Source organism: Anopheles arabiensis, chromosome X (genome assembly GCF_016920715.1).
Source record: "Anopheles arabiensis isolate DONGOLA chromosome X, AaraD3, whole genome shotgun sequence".
In the NCBI taxonomy this organism is placed as follows: Eukaryota; Metazoa; Arthropoda; class Insecta; order Diptera; family Culicidae; genus Anopheles; species Anopheles arabiensis.
This window is the reverse complement of record NC_053519.1, coordinates 23549796-23572348: the sequence shown is the minus strand read 5'-3', so window position 1 is coordinate 23572348 and position 22553 is coordinate 23549796. Positions and strand designations below refer to the sequence as shown.

At 36.9% G+C, this 22553-nt stretch overlaps 2 protein-coding genes across 3 annotated transcripts; both read left to right on the top strand.

Annotated features, from left to right (window-relative positions):
- The first annotated feature begins 2618 nt into the window (after nt 1-2618).
- On the top strand, nt 2619-13073 carry LOC120905770 (cytochrome P450 4g15). Of its 2 annotated transcripts, none has more exons than XM_040316875.1 (6): nt 2619-2749; nt 2831-3413; nt 4312-4509; nt 5090-5272; nt 11341-12258; nt 12359-13073. In XM_040316875.1, the coding sequence occupies exons 2-6, from the start codon at nt 3194-3196 to the stop codon at nt 12535-12537; spliced, it is 1698 nt and encodes a 565-aa protein (XP_040172809.1). In that variant the 5' UTR covers nt 2619-2749; nt 2831-3193; the 3' UTR covers nt 12538-13073. The 2 variants fall into 2 exon arrangements, with proteins under 2 accessions (XP_040172809.1, XP_040172810.1); XM_040316876.1 differs by having other exon boundaries at nt 2648-2749; nt 2843-3413.
- Nucleotides 13074-21034: 7961 nt separating this feature from the next.
- On the top strand, nt 21035-22114 carry LOC120906225 (uncharacterized transmembrane protein DDB_G0289901-like). The gene has a single exon (XM_040317739.1). The coding sequence runs from the start codon at nt 21035-21037 to the stop codon at nt 22112-22114; it is 1080 nt and encodes a 359-aa protein (XP_040173673.1).
- The last annotated feature ends 439 nt before the right edge of the window (nt 22115-22553 follow it).

Sequence of the window (22553 nt, the reverse complement as noted above, 5' to 3'; positions counted from 1 at the left end):
GGGAATAACAATGAAAACATGAAATATAAAAGTTTTTATTAGTAATATCTGTTGACGTGGTTGTATTGTTCGAATTCAATGAAAGTAATTTTATATTATTCAAGAGCAGTGCAGGAGCAAGATATTTGTAATTGTGATAAATAATACATTTGGAGCGTGAAGAATGATCTATACCGGAAATAATATGCAAAGGTATAACTGTTATTGTTGGGTCGGTTTGATATATATATATATATATATATATATATATATATATATATATATATATATATATATATATATATATATATATATATATATATATATATACATATATATATATATATATATATATATATATATATATATATATATATATATATATATATATATATAACTATATATATATATATATATGTATATATATATATATGCATATATACATATATATATATATATATATATATATATATATATATATATATATATATATATATATATATTTATATTTATACATATATATATTTTATATATTGAAATGTGGAAGGCTTGCTTTCAGGACCAAATATGAGCACTTCAAAGGGAATTTATTAATTTCTAAAACTGAAAAATTTCTCCACTGGCCTATAAATTGATCGTGCGGCGTAACGTCGTTAGCAAAAACACTTTTCAATTCTAAACTTATGGTGCACGAACGCAATTCTGCAACTATCCCCGAGTATCGTTTATACTAGGTATGTCAATGTAACGGGCCGCGGGCCGCAAGTAGTCATGAAGATTCTGTGTGCGGCCCGCGACGCTATGAAGTAATGCTAAATCCAGTCCATATTTGCCTTCAACGTCGATTTTAAAGTTGCGGCCCGCAACAGACTCTTTGCGTAGGCGTAACATGTGGTCTACCGAAAAAATGAAATTGACACATCTGGTTAACATCCCTGTATATCCATCAAAAAAAACATATCAATATATACACACACACACATATATATATATATATATATATATATATATATATATATATATATATATATATATATATATATGTATATATATATATATATATATATATATATATATATATATATATATATATATATATATATATATATATGTATATATATATATATATATATATATATATATATATATATATATATATGTATATATATATATATATATATATATATATATATATATATATATATATATATATATATATATATATATAGTAACTAGTTGTAAGTAACTTCTAGTTACTCCATCAGTTATCAAAAGCATCACATCTAATGCAAATTAAAAATAAACATTCTTACGCACATGATTCAATAAGTTTGTTGTGTCAGAAAGGGAGGATAAGTGATGTTTAATATATATATATATATATATATATATATATATATATATATATATATATATATATATATATATATATATATATATATATATATATATATATATATATATATATATATATATATATATATTGTTTATTTTTCAAACAGAACATCTACTTTTTATCCATTTCCGTCATGTGCATGATACTTAACTAAGTTAAACGACTCAATTGTTTCTGAATTGTAAGATGTCTACATTATAGAACCTATGTTAACAGCATCTTGGTTGATTCAACTTAACGAAGTACATGTCATCATTTTAGTACTTTTACTACGTCTTTTCCATTAGCTAGAAAGCAGGCATAACTCTTTCCTCTTCTTATTCGTATTTGTTGACGTAACGATCAACACGATAAAGCCGACTCATTCAGTCTTTCTGGGCTTATCTATACCACGCAACCGATACTCTATCATTTTTAAAGGGAATCTATTCGTGTTAGAATTTATCTCTTTTTACCAACGTATATTCAATGTCCATAATAAATGTGCTATGGTTTCTATTTATTAATTGCGATCAATTTTATTTGTGTAAACTATATGATCAAATTTAACACGTTTCACGTTTTTTATAACTTAATAGGAGGAAAACTAACGTAATTTAATATTATGATGTTTAAATTTTCATCTCCCATACTGGTTTATTTCTTTAAATTACTGTGTCTTTGATTATACAGGTACTGATGGTGTTGTACCAGTATAATCAAAGACACAGTAATTGGTAGATCATTATTTTTAATGTTTTCATAATACAAAACTACATTCAATACTTAAAAAATATTACTAGATTACTTGTAATTACAGGAGTAATTACTTTACTCAATTGGTTGAACGAGCTGATAAACTCAAGCAAACTTGACTTTGCTCTTACTAAAACTTTTTAAATACTTAGACATTAGACAAAAATTTGTTCAAGAAAATGGAGTAAAAAGTAAATGGTTGCCAAGAGAGATGACCTAATAGACCTACACGATTTAGTATCAAAGCAATGAGGGGCTCGTAGCGTAGAAGGAAGGGATTTGGTTCAGGTTGGAGACTGATGTCTAATACTAGTTGATGGCATGCATAAGTGTATGTGTCGCATTTGTACGTATGTATAGAAAGGGAAGTTCACCATCATGCTCCATTGAATGGACTTCATTCGAAGAGCATGCGATCAGTACCTCTACCATGAGTATGTGTTTGTAACAGAATTTGAGTGCGTATATGAACGTACATCTAACCGGAAAACCAGCCGCTGTCATGGTTGCTGGGTCCCCTCCGGTGTCGATCGTAAGCACTTGGTTTAGCCAAGAAAATTACGCTGACTATAAAAACAAATTTAAAACACCATTCTTCAGTCAGTTGCAGTAGTTTGAGCTGAGTGACAACAGCTTACGGTTGGTAGTGTCTTTACTACATTTTGTTTCATTAACTGAAAAATATTGTTCTAATTTCTTTGACATTCTTTAATTCGATAGTTCTTTTGGTAGGTGATCGAGAGCCAGTTCACGTGCAGTGGGACTGTTAACTTTGTGAAGATATTGTTAACAGTCCATTTTAGTTGATTGAAATGTCTAGCAAATAATTTCGCTAGAGAAGAGTTAAAAAATCAGTAGGAACTGTGTATATTGCGTTATACTATATGTTAAGTGACACCTCAAGTGTTTTAAACGATTGTGTTAGAAGTGCTAGAATAAAGTGATTGATTAAGAATTTGAAAGCCAAATATTTGTTTGAGAAGTGGTGGTCAGAGACTTTGAGCAAAATAACATAACACGCAGAAAAAGATTTTGTCTTTTTCCATACATCGATCAAACCTTTACTGGTGTTAACGAAACAACATGTCAGCAACTATTGCGCATACAGATGGCCTCAATAGTAGTGCCAACATTATTTCACCAATCAACATGTTCTACTTCCTGCTTACTCCTGCATTATTGCTGTGGTTTTTCTATTGGCGTTTATCACGACGCCACATGCTAGAACTAGCTGAACGGATACCTGGACCGAAAGGACTCCCTTTGATTGGAAACGCCTTAGACCTTGTTGGCAGTTCGCACTGTAAGTAGTTTGTAGATCATACCTTTGTCCTTGCAGATCATACCTGTGTGGTGAATAAAGAAGCATTTCGTTTTTTGTGCATGTTAAAAATATGATTCAATCATGAAAATAATATGGAAGACGTACTGTTTTGTAAATATTAGATTAATATAATTGTAAAACAACTCAATGCCATGTCCGTCTTGAGCTCAATCCTATATATATACATATATATATATATATATATATATATATATATATATATATATATATATATATATATATATATATATATATATATATATATATATATATATATATATATATATATATATATATATTCAAGTTAATATTTGTATACAGCATAATTTATAATTTTCATTAGATATGCTGAAGGCTCTTCATTAGATATTTAAGGGCACAAATTTAAATCACATTCATCTATACTGGCTATCTAAATCCCTCCTCTGTTTGGTATCATGCATTTCATTTGCCTTATGTTCGTTATTCTTCCATAGCGGAAACGTTTCCCTCGTTTGTTATGGCCAGTAACCTTAATCAGCTCTAATCAGGGAATGGGGGTTATTGACCCACGTTTTATGAAGTGATTTAAATGAACAGTTGCTCTTATAGGTCGAATAGTGTTATGGCTTACAATTGTGCAGCACAAAAATGTAAAGAGCGAAAATTTGCAACTTTTAATTCTAAAGCGTTGTTAGATATGTTGCAAGTTTATGACCTACTCACTATTATTCCTCGACCTGAAGGGTTACAAATGAGTTAGATTTAGGTTTACATTTTTTTTTTGTATTACAAAACAATCGCTCACAAAAACATTTCAAATTAACATCATTCTTCAAACTTTTTAGCATAGCTCAAGTTTTCTGACTAATGTTTTTTTCTTGACTATCACTTCAAGCCGTGTTCCGCACAATTATCGAGAAGGGCAAGGAATATAACGAAGTGATTAAAATATGGATAGGACCGAAGCTAATCGTCTTTCTAGTGGATCCACGCGATATAGAATTGCTTCTTAGCAGCCATGTTTACATTGACAAATCCCCTGAATACCGCTTCTTTAAGCCCTGGCTGGGCAACGGACTTCTTATAAGCACCGGTAAGTATGTTAATAAAGCTGTGTCTACGTCTGCACTGGACACTTGACAAGCTGCTGCCCACGAAAAGCAAAAAACCAATTGGCACGAAACACGATGACTAGATTTGCATATATAACCGGTAAACGAATCGGCTCGCTATTCGCCGATACGGTACGGTAGATAATATGCATCAACAGACCGGAAGCGGCCATTATCCTAATCGTCAGAGCCATTGAATCCGGAATTTCTCGAAACGCTGAGCTTATCCACAAAACGCTACCAAGCACGATTTAACTTTTTTTACGAAACAGTGGTAAACATGTAAAACCGTTCAGATAATTTTCCACTCAGCAATAATTATTTACGCTATAAATAAGCTGTTTACTCCTTTTTCATCATAAGGCATACACTAAGAAAATTATTTTAAATTTAAAAAAAATAATCGGTAGTAGTCTTAATTTACTATTTATTAAATACAACTTGTGTTATACCTCACATATGGAATATTTTAAACAATCCTCGGTAGTAATGTAATATTTTATTCATCTCGTGTTTCTCCTATGATTTATAAAATGATTACCTTAAATTGTTCTTCAATAGGACACAAATGGCGTCAACATCGCAAACTGATTGCCCCTACTTTCCATCTGAACGTACTTAAGAGCTTTATTGATTTATTCAATGAAAACTCTCGTCTTGTAGTAAAGAAGATGCAGAAAGAGAATGGGAAAGTCTTTGACTGTCACGACTATATGAGCGAATGCACAGTAGAAATTCTTCTAGGTAAGTAAAACTACTAGTAAAAAATGCGAATCATTTTACCATTTAAATATGTTTTATCTATATTTATAAAGATCTTCGTTTTATTATAATGAAATAATTGATTGAAATAACTCAAACAGACAGCACATATTTTTTCATAGGCATTTTAATTTTATCTGTGTTACAACGTCTAACGCAATGTTTTTATCCCTAACATTTCAATTCTCCAAACACTGCAGTGAATAAGCATATATATTTATATGCATACATCTTTTGTTTTGATTTTAATTTGAATGAAAACCATAAAAATGCAAGAATAACTGAAGTCTCTTGCGAAAAAATGTTTGTATACAATGTACAATGCATATTTTTTGTATTTTTATTCAATTGTCATATTTGTTTGCCACACAGGCTTCAATACTTAATACTTCAATACTTATTATCAATATTTAAACCTTTAAATTTAACCCTAACATTTAGAAACATAGATAAAATAGTCACGAACACTTATTAATTTCATGTTATGTTAACGCTTCCTTCTATTACTACAATAGTTTATTAAAATATTAATGCTAAAAGCTTGCTTATAAAAAGTTGCACAATAATATAATCAATTTTTGTGATGTTTCAACCCATTATATATTGAAATTACTTTTCATACTTTTTTCTACAAAACTCATTGGACTCACAGCTGAATTACTTATAGTTTATTCCCGTCACCAAATGACAAGATACGGTGCACGTTATTTTTCTCTCGACTGCAATTGCATAATAATCGTTTGAAGTATCAGAAAACCAGTTTTGTGCACTGCAACTCTCAACTAATCGCTATTACACAAACACAGCTTCCTCCTCGAACTAGAGGTTTGTAGCATGCCAATAGATAAATCGAACATATAGTATCAAAACAAAAAATCTATTTTCTCATATTTAAGCGGATTGTGACAAAACACAAAAACAATTTAATCGAAATTCAAATTAGGCTATGCGCTCAATGATTTCTAATTTTCTCTTAGAATTTTACATAATTTTGTATTTGAACTATTTCAAGGCCATTTTTTTTCTTGGAAGCCAAATACTTATTCTTTATGTATTTTTAGTATAATTAAACCATTACACATGAAAAATATTTAAAAAACAAAATTGAAAAAAAATATTAAATTTTTCGATTTCTTTCTGTTCATTATCTTGTTTTGAGATACATTTTCAAAATCAAAACGAGAAGACGTCAACTTTCACATGTGTGTGTTTCACAAATATTTTTTTCTTCAGATACTTAAAAGACGTTGGTGATTATGTAAAAAACTTTTATTCAAATGAAGTGAACATTAATATTGCTTATATGCTATGTATGCTATATACTTATCTAAAGAATTTTTATATTACTATGGCTTTTCGATTCCATGCTATTGTTCAAAATCATCAAATAGAAAGATAAATTAAGTAATAAAAATATTTTTTCCAAAACTCACTAATAAAATTTGCTTGTTTAGCGTTATTTAGAACTTCTAATCTCGTATGATGCACATACGCATTTTATTTGCGTAGAAAATGTAAATTGAAATTGATTATTCCTGTTTTGATTTCTATAAATGATAGCCATTGCCTTCATTGACTATCGTATATGATTCCTGTGGCACTCCAGGTGATTAAAAAAAAATAGAGAACTGCATTTGATTTTAACCTTAGCTCATCAACTCATCTTATCTTCTTTGTAAATCAACTCATCTTATTCTTCTTTGATACTTGATTTAAACTCAATGTGAACTGGGGAATGATTCTAAAATAATGATTCTTAGATAACTTTTGCTAAAGCTTGTTGATTTTGGAACCATGTTAGAAACTGTCATCCAAACAAGGGAATTGTTCAAGATAATTTTGGATGTTTACATTCAACTAAGATTATTAATCAATCAACTTCAAAGTGAATAATTATATTTTGTTTCTAAATCATCAAATTCTTATCTTGTCTCAATCTTTACACCTGATACTTCCCAACGTTCTTCTAATTAATGTTTATAAATCCAAAAAGAAAAATAAATTCATTACATTTCGCCAACTAAAACTGTTCCGCTAGGCGAATCGAAGTAAAAACAAACGAGATATCCAATATTTTAAATGAAGTTCGCTTTATAAAATATTGGTTTTATACTGTCTGATACTGTTCTATCCTCTATTTTTCTTTTATTTTTTTGGACTACACTGACATTGCTAAGAGTATCAGAATGGTTAAGAAGGAAATTGAGCGAGAATAAAAAAGAGAGAAGTAACGACGGGTACCATAAGAAGGAGCGGTTGAAGATTTTATAACTTATATTGTATTGAAATTATATTATAACTCGTACTACTTAACAACATGCCCGTCATGGGTTCAAGCCCCAAATGGACCGTGCCGTCATACGTAGGACTGATTATCCTGCTGTGGGGGGATATCAATAAGTCATTGAAAGCCAAGCCCACAAGTAGTGATACAGGCAGGACAACGGTTGTTGAGCCAAAAGTAGTAGTAGTAGTAGTAGTATTTTGAAAAATTAGATGTTTTATCATAATATTTTGTAAGAAATAAAAAAAATAAACGACCCAATATTTTTTACTAGGTTTCTTAATATATTTTTTGTTTTAAATGATTGCTTCATATCCTTAAATGACTCAAAATGAATGTCCTTGGAAAAGACCGTTTAATGACAGAAGTAACAAGTGCGCATACCAATAAGTAGCTAAACAAACACGCCACTCTTTTTCTGTATCAAATATTACCATTAACTTTATTAACATTAAAATTGAAAAAAAATATTAAAAAAATAAATTATTAGTTAAAATTAAAATTATTTTAATAAAATAAAACTGCACAAATGCATAGTAGCAGCAAGAGGTTTGGTCAATCAATTATGTAACGCTAAAATTGCATTTTTACCCTTTTCCTCCTATTGTCCCAAAAAGTAACGTTGAAAGAGACCCCTTCAACAAATAACGTAACTGTTTGGTAACCTTCACAGCTTTTATTTCTTATTTTTGTATGAGATCTAAACTAATTAAACTATTTCTTTACATTTATTTTATACTGTTTTACGGGTCAGTTTCTAATGCAAACGGCATTATTTAATAATCGAGTGAAGTTTTTTTCAACAGCCACAAATAATTACAGCTGTTAAAAAGCATCTTGCATGTTTTGAATAATGCTGTTTGCACTGAAAACTGATCCAGAAAACTGAGTGTATTGCGTTAAATTACCAGGTTTAGATTTCAAGCAAAAAATAAACCTTATTATGCGCTAATTATTATCGCAATTTGCATCCAAACCAAATGCAACCAAACATCATTTTGATCCCGTTAGAATACATACTTTGCTACTCACGTTACATAACATGTGAATCACATTTGGAAAGTATAATTACCAATCGGAAGATTCTACTATTGTAGAACCGTAAGATTGTTTGAGCATTTCACAAAAGGTTACATTGAAAACTTTGCTTCATGAGCGGTACGAATTTTAACGGAAAAAATCATGTTTGGGCCGGTCTGGTGGTACAGTCGTCAACTCGTACGACGTAACAACATGCCCGTCATGGGTTCAAGTCCGGAATATACTGTGCCCCCATACGTAGGACTGACTATCCTGCTATGATAACAATAAGTCACTGAAAGCCAAGCCCACTTCACTAGTGGGTACAGGCAGGCCTTGGCCGACAGCGGTTGTTGTGCTGTGAAGAAGAAGAAGAAGAAGAAGTTAAAAAGTATTGACCATTACTGCTGGAAATGCTATATCTAGCGCAGTTTCAATCTGAAATGTTTTGGATGCAATTGGAATGTGTTTTATCTTTGCATTCAAAACCATTTTTCAAACAAACAAATCAAAACCATTAAACGCAAAAAAATTAAGAAAAAATACATATTTTTGCGACTGCTTTATTGTATCTAAGATGGTGGTATGGTGCGTTGTATTGTGCTCCTATAGTACAATAGTATCCTATAGTAGGCGGTAGTCAAAGAAATCTCAAAAACTTTATATAATATAAATGTATCGGAGTTTTTTCATATGAATAACGAGAATTACTGCTATAATATTGAATTTTTGCATAATCTAATATATAAGAATGAGGAAAATATTGACTAAAGTAATGTATAACGACCCACATCGTGAACTTGATTGCTTGATTTGAAGTCGATTTTTCAATCGGCTAGATATGCGAAGTTTTTTTCATTGTTTGATAAATTACTTGAAAAAATCTCATTTATTTTGCTTATTTCAGTGAAAATAATAATACATAATACATCAACCCACATCGTGAACTTGATTGCTTGATTTGAAGTCGATTTTTCAATCGGCTAGATATGCGAAGTTTTTTTCATTGTTTGATAAATTACTTGAAAAAATCTCATTTATTTTGCTTATTTCAGTGAAAATAATAATACATGTCAAAAATATCACAGAAAAAATCCAGAATGTTCTGTTGTTACTGAATTTATGACGAGTGAAACTATATCTATATATTTTTTTTTATGGTCAGCTTTTATTTATCTGTATAGGAGGTGAGTTTGTGTGCGGGATATATATTACGTATTAATCTTTTATTTAAAAAAACTTTATCAGCCACTTAAATATGTGTTACCCTTGTGCAGTTTTGTTGTATCAATTTCAATATTTGATATTCTGAAGGGGCTGTCCCGTGGTAAAGTTCGATATGGGTTCGAGCCTAGAATAGACCGTTGTCCCGTAGCGAGTACTTGACTATCTAGATGTGTGTTATTGAATAGGTCTGGAAAGCCTGTATAGGCCGGCATGTCCACGCAGAATGTTACGCCAAGAAGAACAGAAAATATTCTAATCGAAAAATTGTATCATAAGATAAAGGATCTTAGAGCAAGACCTGGAAAATCTAGATATGATAGATGGAGTTGCATAAATCTTTACGTTGAAACTAAGTTGACCGGTTTATCAACAATTGACATGTTATAGACAAACAACTAACAAGTCGACCTTGTTCAGTGTAGTGATGTGCTCTTTGGAGCGTACTCACGGATCTGATCCGAGGCGGGCTTTCGTTAGTTGGATTCCAACTCCGGCAAAATCCGTACCAATCGTTCGGCCCGGAGTCGTCCGGAGTTGTCCGGAGTCATCCGGCATCGTTCGAAGTCGTGCGGAGTCGCTCGAAGTCGTCCGGAGCCAGCCGGAGTCGTTTGGAATCGGAGTCGCTTGGAATCAGAGGCAGCCGGAGTCGACCGAAATCGGAGTCGGACGGCTCCTGGCGATTCCGGACGATTCTGAACGGCTCGGATTAATGCTGGCTACGGAACTACCTTTCGGAGTCGGTTCCGAAATTATCGGAGTCGGATCGGAGTTGGATCAGGATTTTTGCCAACTTTACCCATCACTAGTACTACAAGAGTTGTTTGAAATGTTCCGTTGGCCGTATGGCCCACAACTTCCTTACATGTTTGCAATGATAGCAATGAAATATGATCTTCTGCGTATACATACATCCATGGATTCATTTTCACAGCCAGTATTGTGATTTATGTTCGATAGTAGTAGTTATTTATATAATTGATCAATATTGTGCAATAAAAATGAAAATTAATTTCGCCTTACTGTCAAATTCTATGCATTCTATCCATAAATACGGGTTTAACATACTTTATCTCAAGACTTTGGGACACTGTCCCTAATTATTGTTAAACGATACCAAAACTCCAGCATATTATTTAAAAACGTTAATGATACCTGAATTCATAGAATGCACTGTTTAATCTGCCGTATATTTCTCGAATACACTATTTCACACCCGGGCCGCATTGTGTTGCCATCAGCTGCGTTGGTTATAAGAGGCGCTTGTGTGGTGCAATCATATGACAAACTCATATTTTCATACAAACAGTTTAACAATATTTAATAAGGGATTCAAGTTATCTTTCCACATAATGAAATAGCTAGTTAATGCTCTACATGTTTTGCTTGGTTGGTGATATACCAGCCGGAGAGGCTATTCATTTCAATTCATAAGTTGCTCATAATTTCCCCTTGTTTACTATATCTTCCAATTATTTTTTCATACTTTGTTATATTTTCTTTTGTAAATATGCTTTCACAGAAACTGCAATGGGAGTATCCAAAAAGACACAAGATCAATCTGGATATGACTACGCAATGGCCGTGATGAAAATGTGCGATATTCTGCATCTGCGCCATCGTAAAATGTGGTTGTACCCAGATCTATTTTTCAACCTTACTCAGTACGCTAAAAAACAAGTTAAATTGCTCAATACCATTCATAGTTTGACAAAAAAGGTTATTCGCAACAAGAAGGCAGCCTTTGATACCGGTACACGTGGCTCTTTGGCTACAACTTCAATCAACACAGTCAATATTGAGAAATCCAAGAGTGATAGCACCAAGACAAACACAGTGGAAGGCCTCTCATTTGGTCAATCATCCAACCTGAAAGATGATTTGGACGTAGAAGAGAACGATGTAGGCGAAAAAAAACGATTGGCTTTCTTGGACCTTTTACTTGAAAGCGCAGAAAATGGTGCACTTATTTCGGACGAGGAGATAAAAAACCAAGTGGATACGATTATGTTCGAAGGCCATGATACTACGGCAGCTGGTAGTAGCTTCTTCCTTTCGATGATGGGTGTGCATCAACAAATTCAGGATAAAGTTATCCAAGAATTGGACGAAATTTTCGGAGAATCAGACCGTCCAGCCACATTCCAGGATACACTAGAAATGAAATATCTAGAACGGTGCCTTATGGAAACTCTACGCATGTATCCGCCAGTACCTATAATTGCTCGTTCGCTAAAGCAAGATCTAAAATTAGCTTCGAGTGATATCGTAGTTCCTGCCGGAGCTACCATCACAGTAGCCACCTTTAAACTTCACCGCTTGGAATCGATCTACCCTAACCCTGACGTTTTTAACCCTGATAATTTCCTTCCCGAAAAGCAAGCAAATCGCCATTATTATGCATTCGTCCCATTTTCTGCAGGTCCAAGAAGTTGCGTTGGTAAGAGAAAAAAAGTTAAATACAAGTTTATTAAATTAAATTCTTGTGTAAACAATTCGCAGTGAAAGATACTAATAGTTACATTACTTCCCTTTTTCAGGACGTAAATATGCTATGTTAAAGCTAAAGATAATTTTGTCCACTATCCTGCGCAATTTTCGCGTTTATTCCGATCTAAAAGAGGAAGAATTCAAGCTGCAGGCCGACATCATTTTGAAGCGCGAGGAAGGATTTCAGATCCGGCTTGAACCACGTCAACGCAAATCGAAGACATTATGAGGATTGGACGTTTACAGAGCATGCAAACTTCATTGTTATTTTATACTTTACTATGTAGACATTTGTTTATGATATGATAACTCATTGAAAGTTATTATTACAAGTAACATTTTTTATTTTTGTTCACTGGAAAAGCATTGAGTTAATATATTATTTCTTTTTCACATTTTAAATGGGAATACATTCGCATGAATAAAATTGTGATTGTGTTCAAACAATAAATAAAATAGGGATACTCGGATGTCAATAAAGGTTGGGGATAACTTTTTGTGAAGGTTCGAAAAAAATCGAATATAATAATGTTTATAAAGCAAACATTATATTCTATCAATAAAACAAAATGGATCGTCAGTGATAATTATTTAAAATATAAGATTGAATGATATGCGTAGGACAGGTCTCTTCATTTATTTCAGGCCTTTGTTACTTTTTTGTACCATTCACTCCATCTACGATTTTTACTCTTTATGCTGCATTTTCATTTTCACTCCGAAAAAACACCAAAAGATCAATAAAGTTATTTGTCATAAACATTATTTGTATGTAAACAACAATTGTCTCGGATTTCATTGTTTTCTTCGACATCGAACACCAGTCATCACCTTCGCAATGATTACGCGGCGTCGGTGGTTTTCTCCTACCTTAGGCCCGATTATTAAACACAAATTGTAAAGACAAGTTGTCAAACTCGGAAGATTTGTATTATGACATCCGTTTGTGTTGTGTGTTGGAAAAAAAATTGACGAAACACAAACTCACAAGCATACTGCCAAGATATGTATTATGAAACACAAACGGAAATCCAAAATTGTCAAACTGCTTTCCGTCAGCTTTTTGTCACGGAAAGGCGCCAATCTCAGATTGTTTGACCGAAAAAACACAACAACAGAGTTGTTGCTGTTGCTTTCACGACAAATATAAGTATTTTATTTCAGAAATAATCAAATTTTATCATTTTAAACAAAAATATGTGTACTGTCATATCGATACAAATGGCGATAAGCTGGAGATACTGGTAACGTGCTGCTGTTTTGGGTTAAGTAGCTGCTGTTATTTCCTTCCTGTGTTGTTCTTCGATGGTAGTCGAAAGATGAAGGACTCACGCACCCGGTTTGCGTTCAACAGCATTGGATTCCAGCAACTTCTTTAGTGAGTGACTGTTTCAACAACCAACAGCATAGGCACATGTAATTATCACATCTAATACTGCATACACTTTTAGTAATAACAAATACTCGGAGGGCTCGATCTCCGCAAGAATTCAAAGGAAAATTTCCTTCGACACACGAATTTTTTTCTTAAATCTGAAATTAACAACCACGAAATGCAACATGTATAACACGGTTTACATAAATGATCCGTATGCTTAACTCACACTTGGTTATAAATCTGTAACGGGTCGAAAACACTTCGAAGCAGTCGGCGCTGTTTTGCTAGATCTACCGTTGTTTCTTCTTCACTACTGCTATCACTCACGAAGTGGGATAAAATCATTTCGATGTTTTAAACAAGGATTGTTAGCTTGATAAACGATCCTGTCTTAAATAAACTTGTTTACGTTTTTTTTTTTTATTTTGAACATTTTGACACATCGACACAGCTTTAACGAAAGAAAATTTTTAACGAAACTTGTCTGTCACAAGAACGGTTTCAAAATGCATACCTAGTTTCCGTTTGTGTTGACGCACTTGTCTTGTGACATTTCCGTTTGTGTTTAATAATCGGGCTTCTTGACGGCGATTCTCTCCGAAACGCACAACGGGTTAAAGGCGGTCGAAAGGAAAAAAAATATATAATTACAAAATTATCATGTTTATTGCATAGCCAAATAGTTAGTTAAGAACACACTATTATGCAACAAGTATATCAATTCAACTTCGTAATGTTGAAAAATCTCCCCAAACTACGATTTTTTTCCAATTTTGCTCCTATTTTTATTGCGGATAATGAGTTTAGGTGTGAATATTTGTAGTAGGTGGACGTATAATATGTTATTGGAAAGGAAATTTGATATACTATAACGGTACTTTATTCACTTACTTCCGATCAACGACCGTCTTCGCGTATGATCGCTTCTCTAATGCTCTAATTCTATCTCTCCGATCTATCATCCTCCTGCCTAAACTGCTCGTTGTTAGCTTAAGGTGCGTTTACAGTTCTGACACCATCGATACATCTCTGTCCTCAGAGTTCTCGGCTCCCTTGATGGAAATTGTTCGTTGCTTAACACAGCTATCGTTGCTTAACACAGCCAATACTCAATGTACCGACCGTGGTCGCCACGATAGAGACCATCAATGGCAGCTGATAAAGGCGGCCGTATTCGACTAAAGTACCTGAACCGTGAAGTAGGAGAGAAGGTGAGAGAAAGCAGAGCATGAGAATGGAGAGAGGACAAAGTAGATGCTCGAAGGAGCAAACGGGCAATGGCCGCAAAAAGATGAAGGAGATTCTGGTGTCGGTGCTTGACTAGAGAAGAAGTGTAGAATGCATAAAATAAAAGTGGATTTGTTTTGGGGACCATAAAGTTGATTGAGGCTGGTATTATTGAATCCGTTCGTAGCGGGAACGTACGGCGCTCACATGAAATTATAGAGATGGCAACACATTTCTTGAGCCCGGTACTACAAAGCCGCGGTGAATAACTGTAGCAACCATCTAGTACGGTAGGAAAATGAGTGTCGGGACGTACAGTATCGGACAGAAAGATAGGAACCTTTTTTTCAACGCACCGTGCACTTGTTTTGTCACGTTACTTGTGTTTGTGTGTGTGTGTGTGTGTGTGTGTAGTAGTAGAAAGAGAGTGTGCTTTTTAATGTGTATTTGCAAGTGCGCGGGTTTGTGTCTGAAAAACAAAGCTTGCCATGATGTCATATTGCGTTTAAAGTATTCTGATAATGTGTGTTATCATGTAAAACAGCGTGCGTTCACACTTGGATTAAAGCTAATGTTTGCATCGACAGCAGCGCTTGTTACTCGGACGAGAACGCAGGTGTGCTGTTTCATGAATGTGAATGCGACACCGGTGCGAAATGGAAACGCGCACAATAGCATTGAACTCGGCATTACCTCACAGGTGTTTCGCCAGTGCACGCCATTGAAAGGCATGCGTGCATCTCTGCGTTGAACGTTGTGTGCGCATGGGAAACTTTGTGTGTGCATTGAGCAAGCGCGCAGGTGTTCTTTTCAATGGGTGTTTTGTTTCATGAGCGCGGCAGTAACCTGTTCTGGTTTTGAATGGGTAGATGCTCGCTCGCTTACTCATTGATTGTTTTTATCCATACGCTTTTTTTGCTGCTCGACAACGATGTGATTCATCGCGTATAAAAGCAGAATGCAGGCAGAGCACGGCATCAGTCGTGTCCAAGTTTTTAACCAGTGTGTTCTTGACGGTCTTAGCAAGCAATTTTAGTAACAATGGGTCGAGGTAAACATTGTACCGATTATCAGCGCCATATCATTAAGCGAATGGCGGCTGCTGGAATTAAGCGCAGAACGATCGAGTTCGTGATGGAACGATCGCGCACCTTTGTGGCAAACGCGCTTCGGACAACCGAAACGCGCAAGTCACCCGGACGTCCTCGGAAGACCACGGCGGAGGAAGACCGTAAGATTGTTAACATATCGAAGAAACATCCGTTTAGCTCGGCACCAGAGATCCGAGGCAGACTGAAATTGGCGGTGACGCCGAGAACAGTTCAGCGAAGATTGGTCAGTGCCGGGCTACTCGTGCGAGTGCCACGCAAAGTGCCCAATTTAACACCTGCGCATAAAAACGCACGGGTGTTATTTGCAATTGAGCACATGTTCTTCGATGAGGAGGATTGGCGCAGGGTTTTGTGGTCAGACGAGTCGAAATTCAATCGACAGGGGTCGGACGGACGCAGGTTGGTTCGGCGCCCTGTTAATTGTGCTCTTGATCCGAAGTACTGCTTCAAAACTTTCAAGCATGGCGGTGGTAGTCTCATGGTGTGGGGATGCTTCTCCTACTATGGGATGGGTCCGTTGGTTCGAATCCACGGTAATTTGAATCGGTTTGGGTATCGAGATATTCTTGATACTCATTTGCTATCACACGCTAGGAAAAACCTTCCTCGGTCTTGGATTTTTATGCAAGACAACGATTCTAAGCATACTTCCGGGACTGTTCAAACTTGGCTTGCTGACAATAATGTCAAAACAATGAAGTAGCCTGCCCTTAGCCCGGATCTCAATCCCATTGAGAACCTCTGGGCAATATTCAAGAAGAGGCTGGGTAAAAACAAAGCGGAAGATCTGGATCACCTCTTCGATCACATGCAAAAGGTGTGGAGAAAAATTCCACCAAAAACGATCCAGAAACTGGTGATGTCGATGCGTCAACGCATGATTAATGTCATTGTTGGCGACGGCAATAAGATGAAGAACTGAGCTTATTGAATTTTTGAATAGGGATCACTGCTCGCAAGGGCGGTGGTCCTGCTAATTACAACAAAAAACTAACCCAAAACACAAACAAACCACTAACAAATCTATCCGAAACGATATACTTGTGAAACAAACACACACACCAATACACATGCAAACACACACACCCACACCCACACACACACACCCACACCCACACACACACACACACACACACACACACACACACACACACACACACACACACACACACACACACACACACACACACACACACACACACACACACACACACACACACACACACACACACACACACACACACACACACACACACACACACCCACACACACACACCCACACACACACACACACACACACACACACACACACACACACACACACACACACACACACACACAGACGCACGCACATATGCATGAACGCGCGCACGCCAGCACGCACGCACTCACGCACGCACACACACACACTCGTACGATCACGCACGCACGAAAGCGCGCACTCCAGCACGCACCCACGAAAGCGCGCTCGCGAGTACGCACCCCCGAAGTCGCGCACGCGAGCACGCACCCTCCACCAAGCCCCCTCCCCCCCTTTCCCGCACGAGCGAGTACGGATACCTTATCGAAAGAAAGGCTGGTTCAGCTATCATGTAGCGCATCCTCATCCCTAGCGCCGGGCGGGGTGGGGAATCGCGGCATGATAGAGTGAACGATCACTTTCCCCGCGCTGTGTGTGTGTGTGTGTGTGTGTGTGTGTGTGTGTGTGTGTGTGTGTGTGTGTGTGTGTGTGTGTGCGTGTGTGTATCGAGACCTGAAAACTCGAGACAGATTTCGGCACATTAAAAACAATTATTGCCACTATACACTGTGCTACATGGTGCTTAGAAGGTCGTTGAAGCATCTAACATATTCAAATTAAAAAATATTAGATTAGTGTTAGACGTTCTCCTACGCTTGTTTTAAATAGGCTTCGTCAACCTCGATTGCCACGGGCATCGAATGGTCTCATCAGCAGCGGCACGAAATAAAATAAACCATCAATACACCGATAATACTTTGAATCCCAATCCAGCTTCTCCCACAGCGTCTCAAGGTCACACACAAATTAATAAATGCTAACACCCACCAATAACAATACATAACCGCAATGCACATATGAGTATCAACGCATACACCGCAACAGCCAATCAGCTGGCGGCGGAAGGCACGGGCAGAAGCGCAAGTAAGGCAAGGCAGAATGAGGGTGGGAGAAGAAGCGGACGAAAAAATGGGCGCCAATAATTTTAAATTTTATGACCCCCAAAATGACCTGCACTGGCTAGCGCAGATTTTGGTACATATCCTACGCAAGAAACTGCTCGAATTTGCACAGCGGGAAATTTGCCGTTGGAGGGAAAAAGAAGGCATGATAAAATTCTCCGTACGCCATGATTTCTTCCGTCGCTTTGCACAGCGGGTGTATACAGCATTTTGACACTCGGTGTTAAGTGCAGCTTACACTGGTGTTAAAACCCCTCAAGCAAATTCGAGCTGTTTGCGAGCTCGCATGAGGCCTCGCAATCGCGATAGCTTTTTAGCGCTGATATATGGGTACAGATATTCCCCGATATACGCCATATTCGATGTACGTGATTTTGGTATATGGTATGTTATAAATTTAAAAGTTCTTTGAGCAAATTGTACAAATTTGACACATTGAATGTCAAATGCAAAATAGCTTTATTCGAATTTTAAAAACCATTTCAAAAGCCATACACCTCGATGTACGCCATACACGATGTACGCATTCGCTTTAATTATATTCGCTTCAATTGATTTTCTTAACTTGACAGTTCTTATACTACTTTTACACATCAAATGTCAAACTCAAAATAATTTCCGAGTCGGGTATATTTTTCCTTCGTCGACCGGAGAGTGCCTCCGACTATTAAGAAACGAGCGATTCTGAGGTTTTGTGTTCGAATGCGCTTCCTTTATTTAGGTTCTCATCTCTTATATGCTATTTAGTTGCTGACCGCATATAGGTGCAACTATGACTATTTTGATAACAATTTTTAATTATACTTAATGCGACATGTACCTATGGTTTATGAACTGCGTAAAGTTACTTCCTCGTTTGAACCGTGAGAACGATTGGCTACCTGTATATGTTTGTTGCGTTTCTGAAGCGCGTGCTATTGCTTGAGCCGTGTTTTGCTTGAGCTTTGTTTTAACTTGAAGTGTTTTACTTCGCTACATCCGCATATATGCTTTTACTTCACAATGAGGTCGTACGCAACAGTTACCGTTCTAAGTACATTGTTTAATGTTACTTGTACTCTCTTTTAATCTCCTGTACATGATGCATAATGGCACAATTTTCCCATATACATACTATGTAAGTAGCTGATGGGACAAATATTTGTTTATAAATCAGTATTTTATTTTTAATCGAAAGATTATACTTTATATTTATTAGACTGTACAGATTCTGTGTTACTGTATAATATTTCTTAACAATATTAATAAGGTAAGATCTAAAAAGGGTTTTTTAAATAAATAGATAATCCTATATACTTAAGTTCGTTCTCCCTTGTAAGTGGGATACCGTCCATATTTATAGTTATGCTAAGATTTAACAGTCTTTCTTTCTACCTATGTGGGACAATCATGGCTTGAATTTTTCCCTTAATTGAGTGTAACTTTCCAGGTTGTCATCCACTTATGGATGGTATCCAGGCAACGCTGGGTGATATTGCGAAGTTGTGGTAAATCCCTCCGTTCAACTGTCAGTGCAATGTCGTCAGCATATATATAGAGTTGACAGGATCTTGGCAGCTTTGGCAGGTCAGCTATATACGATGTATACAGCAGATACTGCCTTGCGGAACGCCAGCCGGGATGTCTTTGGTGAACCGAATTGGTCGAACCAAGTAAGACTTGATACGATCTTCCACTAATGTAGCTCTGCATTAGCTTTACGAGATGGAGTGGGATCCCAAACCACAACATTTTATGCAGGAAGCCATTGTGTCACACATCGTCTAAGGCCTGTTCAACACCGAGGACAACAATGGCTGTGGATTTTGACGCTCGTTTGTTATGCTGTAGCGGATTGTGAAACCGTAGCAGCTGGTGAATGGTGGAGTGACAACGTCGGAATCCAAATTGCTCCGCTGGTAGGAAATTTTAGCATCTAGTACGAATGTTATTTACTAGTGTGAGAGCTTTGCCTTTGAGATGTTTTAGCACGATGTTAAAAAGCCCCTCGAACCCTGGTGCCTTAAAAATTATTATCCCTTTAAGGGTACATTTCACATTCAAGGGCAATGTCACTCACCGTTACAGGCGACATCTTCACGGCTGTTCGTAATATTTCTTGTAGATGATCCATACTGCTGCCTACTTCCGATTCCGTAGGACTGTCAATATGATCACCAAGAGATAAAGCACTTGCAAATCGGAGCGAAATAGCGTTTGCTTTTTGTTCGGCGGTACCTGCGTTGGAAACTAAAGGAGGAATCGGCCTTGGTTTCTTTTTAAAGATCTTCTGCACCTTCCACACGCTACGTTTTTTCAACCCAGGTTGGAACCCGTCGACGTTCATCTCTTTAGTGGACATTTCATTTTGATCATTTGTGCTTACTTCATATTCCGCCACTAAGCTGTACGTGCTGGACGACGATGAGCATGAAGGTTGTTCGCGGTTTGATTCTTTCAATCCGGTTTTCTTGCTCCGGTTAGGTATCGCGATAGACGTACATCTACTACTATCACTGGACACGCATTGTTCTCTTATTTGCGATCGCGAGCATAGCTTGCCACTACGACGACTAATCTACTCACACTATCACAGTTACGTGTGTGCCCATTTCTACTCTCTATTAGACCACGATAGCTAGGTCAAACACGTCCGATCGACTCGACTTCAGAACGCTGCATGACATGCTTGAAATATTTTTCAATACGTCTTATGATGGGATTTACTTATCTGATTTTTTTTAATAGTGTTACCGGACTCAACGGCTACCGACCTGGACCAACACCTAAGCAGCCTGGTTGGGGCAACACAACAAGCCACAAGCCACATGGTGCAAACAAATATAATCTCAGGTGGAGGAGGCGTTACCAATAACTCGAACAACACTGGTGGTAGCGGTAGTAGCGGAAACAGCTTAACTCCACAAATTCCCGCTCACTTGTCGAATAGTCTTATAGTACCCCGATACGCACAGTCAACGAGTACTAACAATCACGTCGACGCCTACGGACTAACCAGCAATCAAAGTGAACCTCGTAGTTTAAGTGACTCGTCGCAAGCTGAATCTCCTGTGCAAGATGACTTACTTACTTCCAACACACCCAACCTTGGTCCCAGCAGCGGTCCCACAACTACCACCGGTGCTGGTGACAGCAGCGGTGTAAATGGTGGTGCTAATGGTGGAGGAAGCAATGGTGGGGGAGGTGGTAATAGCAATGGACTACATCAAAATTTCTCAAACATTGTAATGAGCCAAAGCAATGGAGGATCCAATGCATCCTCAACACCCAACTTTGTCGGTTCGAATGGGACCAGCAGTTGTAATGGATCACCACTCTACCCCGTCCTCCCAGCAAGTCTACTATACTCACAGCTATACACAGCTGCAAACCAATCGGTGGGAGGATTCGGACATGCAGTAAATCATCACCATCATATCCAGTCCACGCACGGAGCAGTGGCAGCTGCTGTTGCCGTTGCTACTGGAGGTAGTCCGGTACAAAACAGTGCATCAGCCGCCGCGGCAACAGCAGCAGCTGCTGCTATGCATGCTGGCGAACTTCAGAGTGTTATGGACCATCTTACGGCTGGTACTACCCAAGCTGCGGCTGTTGCGGCAGCGGCCGTGTCTCATCGACATCATTACCATCATCATCAGACAGGAGCAAACCTAATTGGTGGACACGGCCATGGAAATCAGAGTGGTGGTGTAGCGGTCATTACTAATCCTGAATTGTCGCTCATTGGAAATTGCAGTGCAATGGCCCGTGGAGCTCTCGATGAATCAACTCATCGAGTACTGAGTGGTGCTGGAGTTGTCGGTGGGCGATTGAATAGCCACTCCGATAATACTAGCCAGGTAGGACAGACCACCGACAATGGGAATTCTGTCTGGCGACCATACTGAAACAGAACTATCGCGAGAGTGCCCGGTATAACCACCAATTTTATATCCGAGAAAACATTACCATCCCCACCATCATTTACTCCTATTTCATCTTGATCCTCAACCTAGTGCTTATCCAATTCCTCAATTATATAAGGTTGATCAGACTAGTTATAAGAAATACGTTATTCAAAATGTACAGGTTTGAAATGCAAATGCAATGTTAGTCCTGTAAATCAAATATACATTTAATATATGAATCAGCCGTATATGCTTGCTGCCACGAAAAAGAGACGTGGTGAATGGCCAATTAGTGGCACAATGATAATCAATATGTAAAACTTTTTACGGATGCTCTCAGACGATAATTTCAATTTCTGCCTAAAAATCATCCATCTAGCAATATTTTTTGTCGTGGATGGGGAAATTGAGCAAGGTTCGTGAAGAAGGAAGCGAGTAG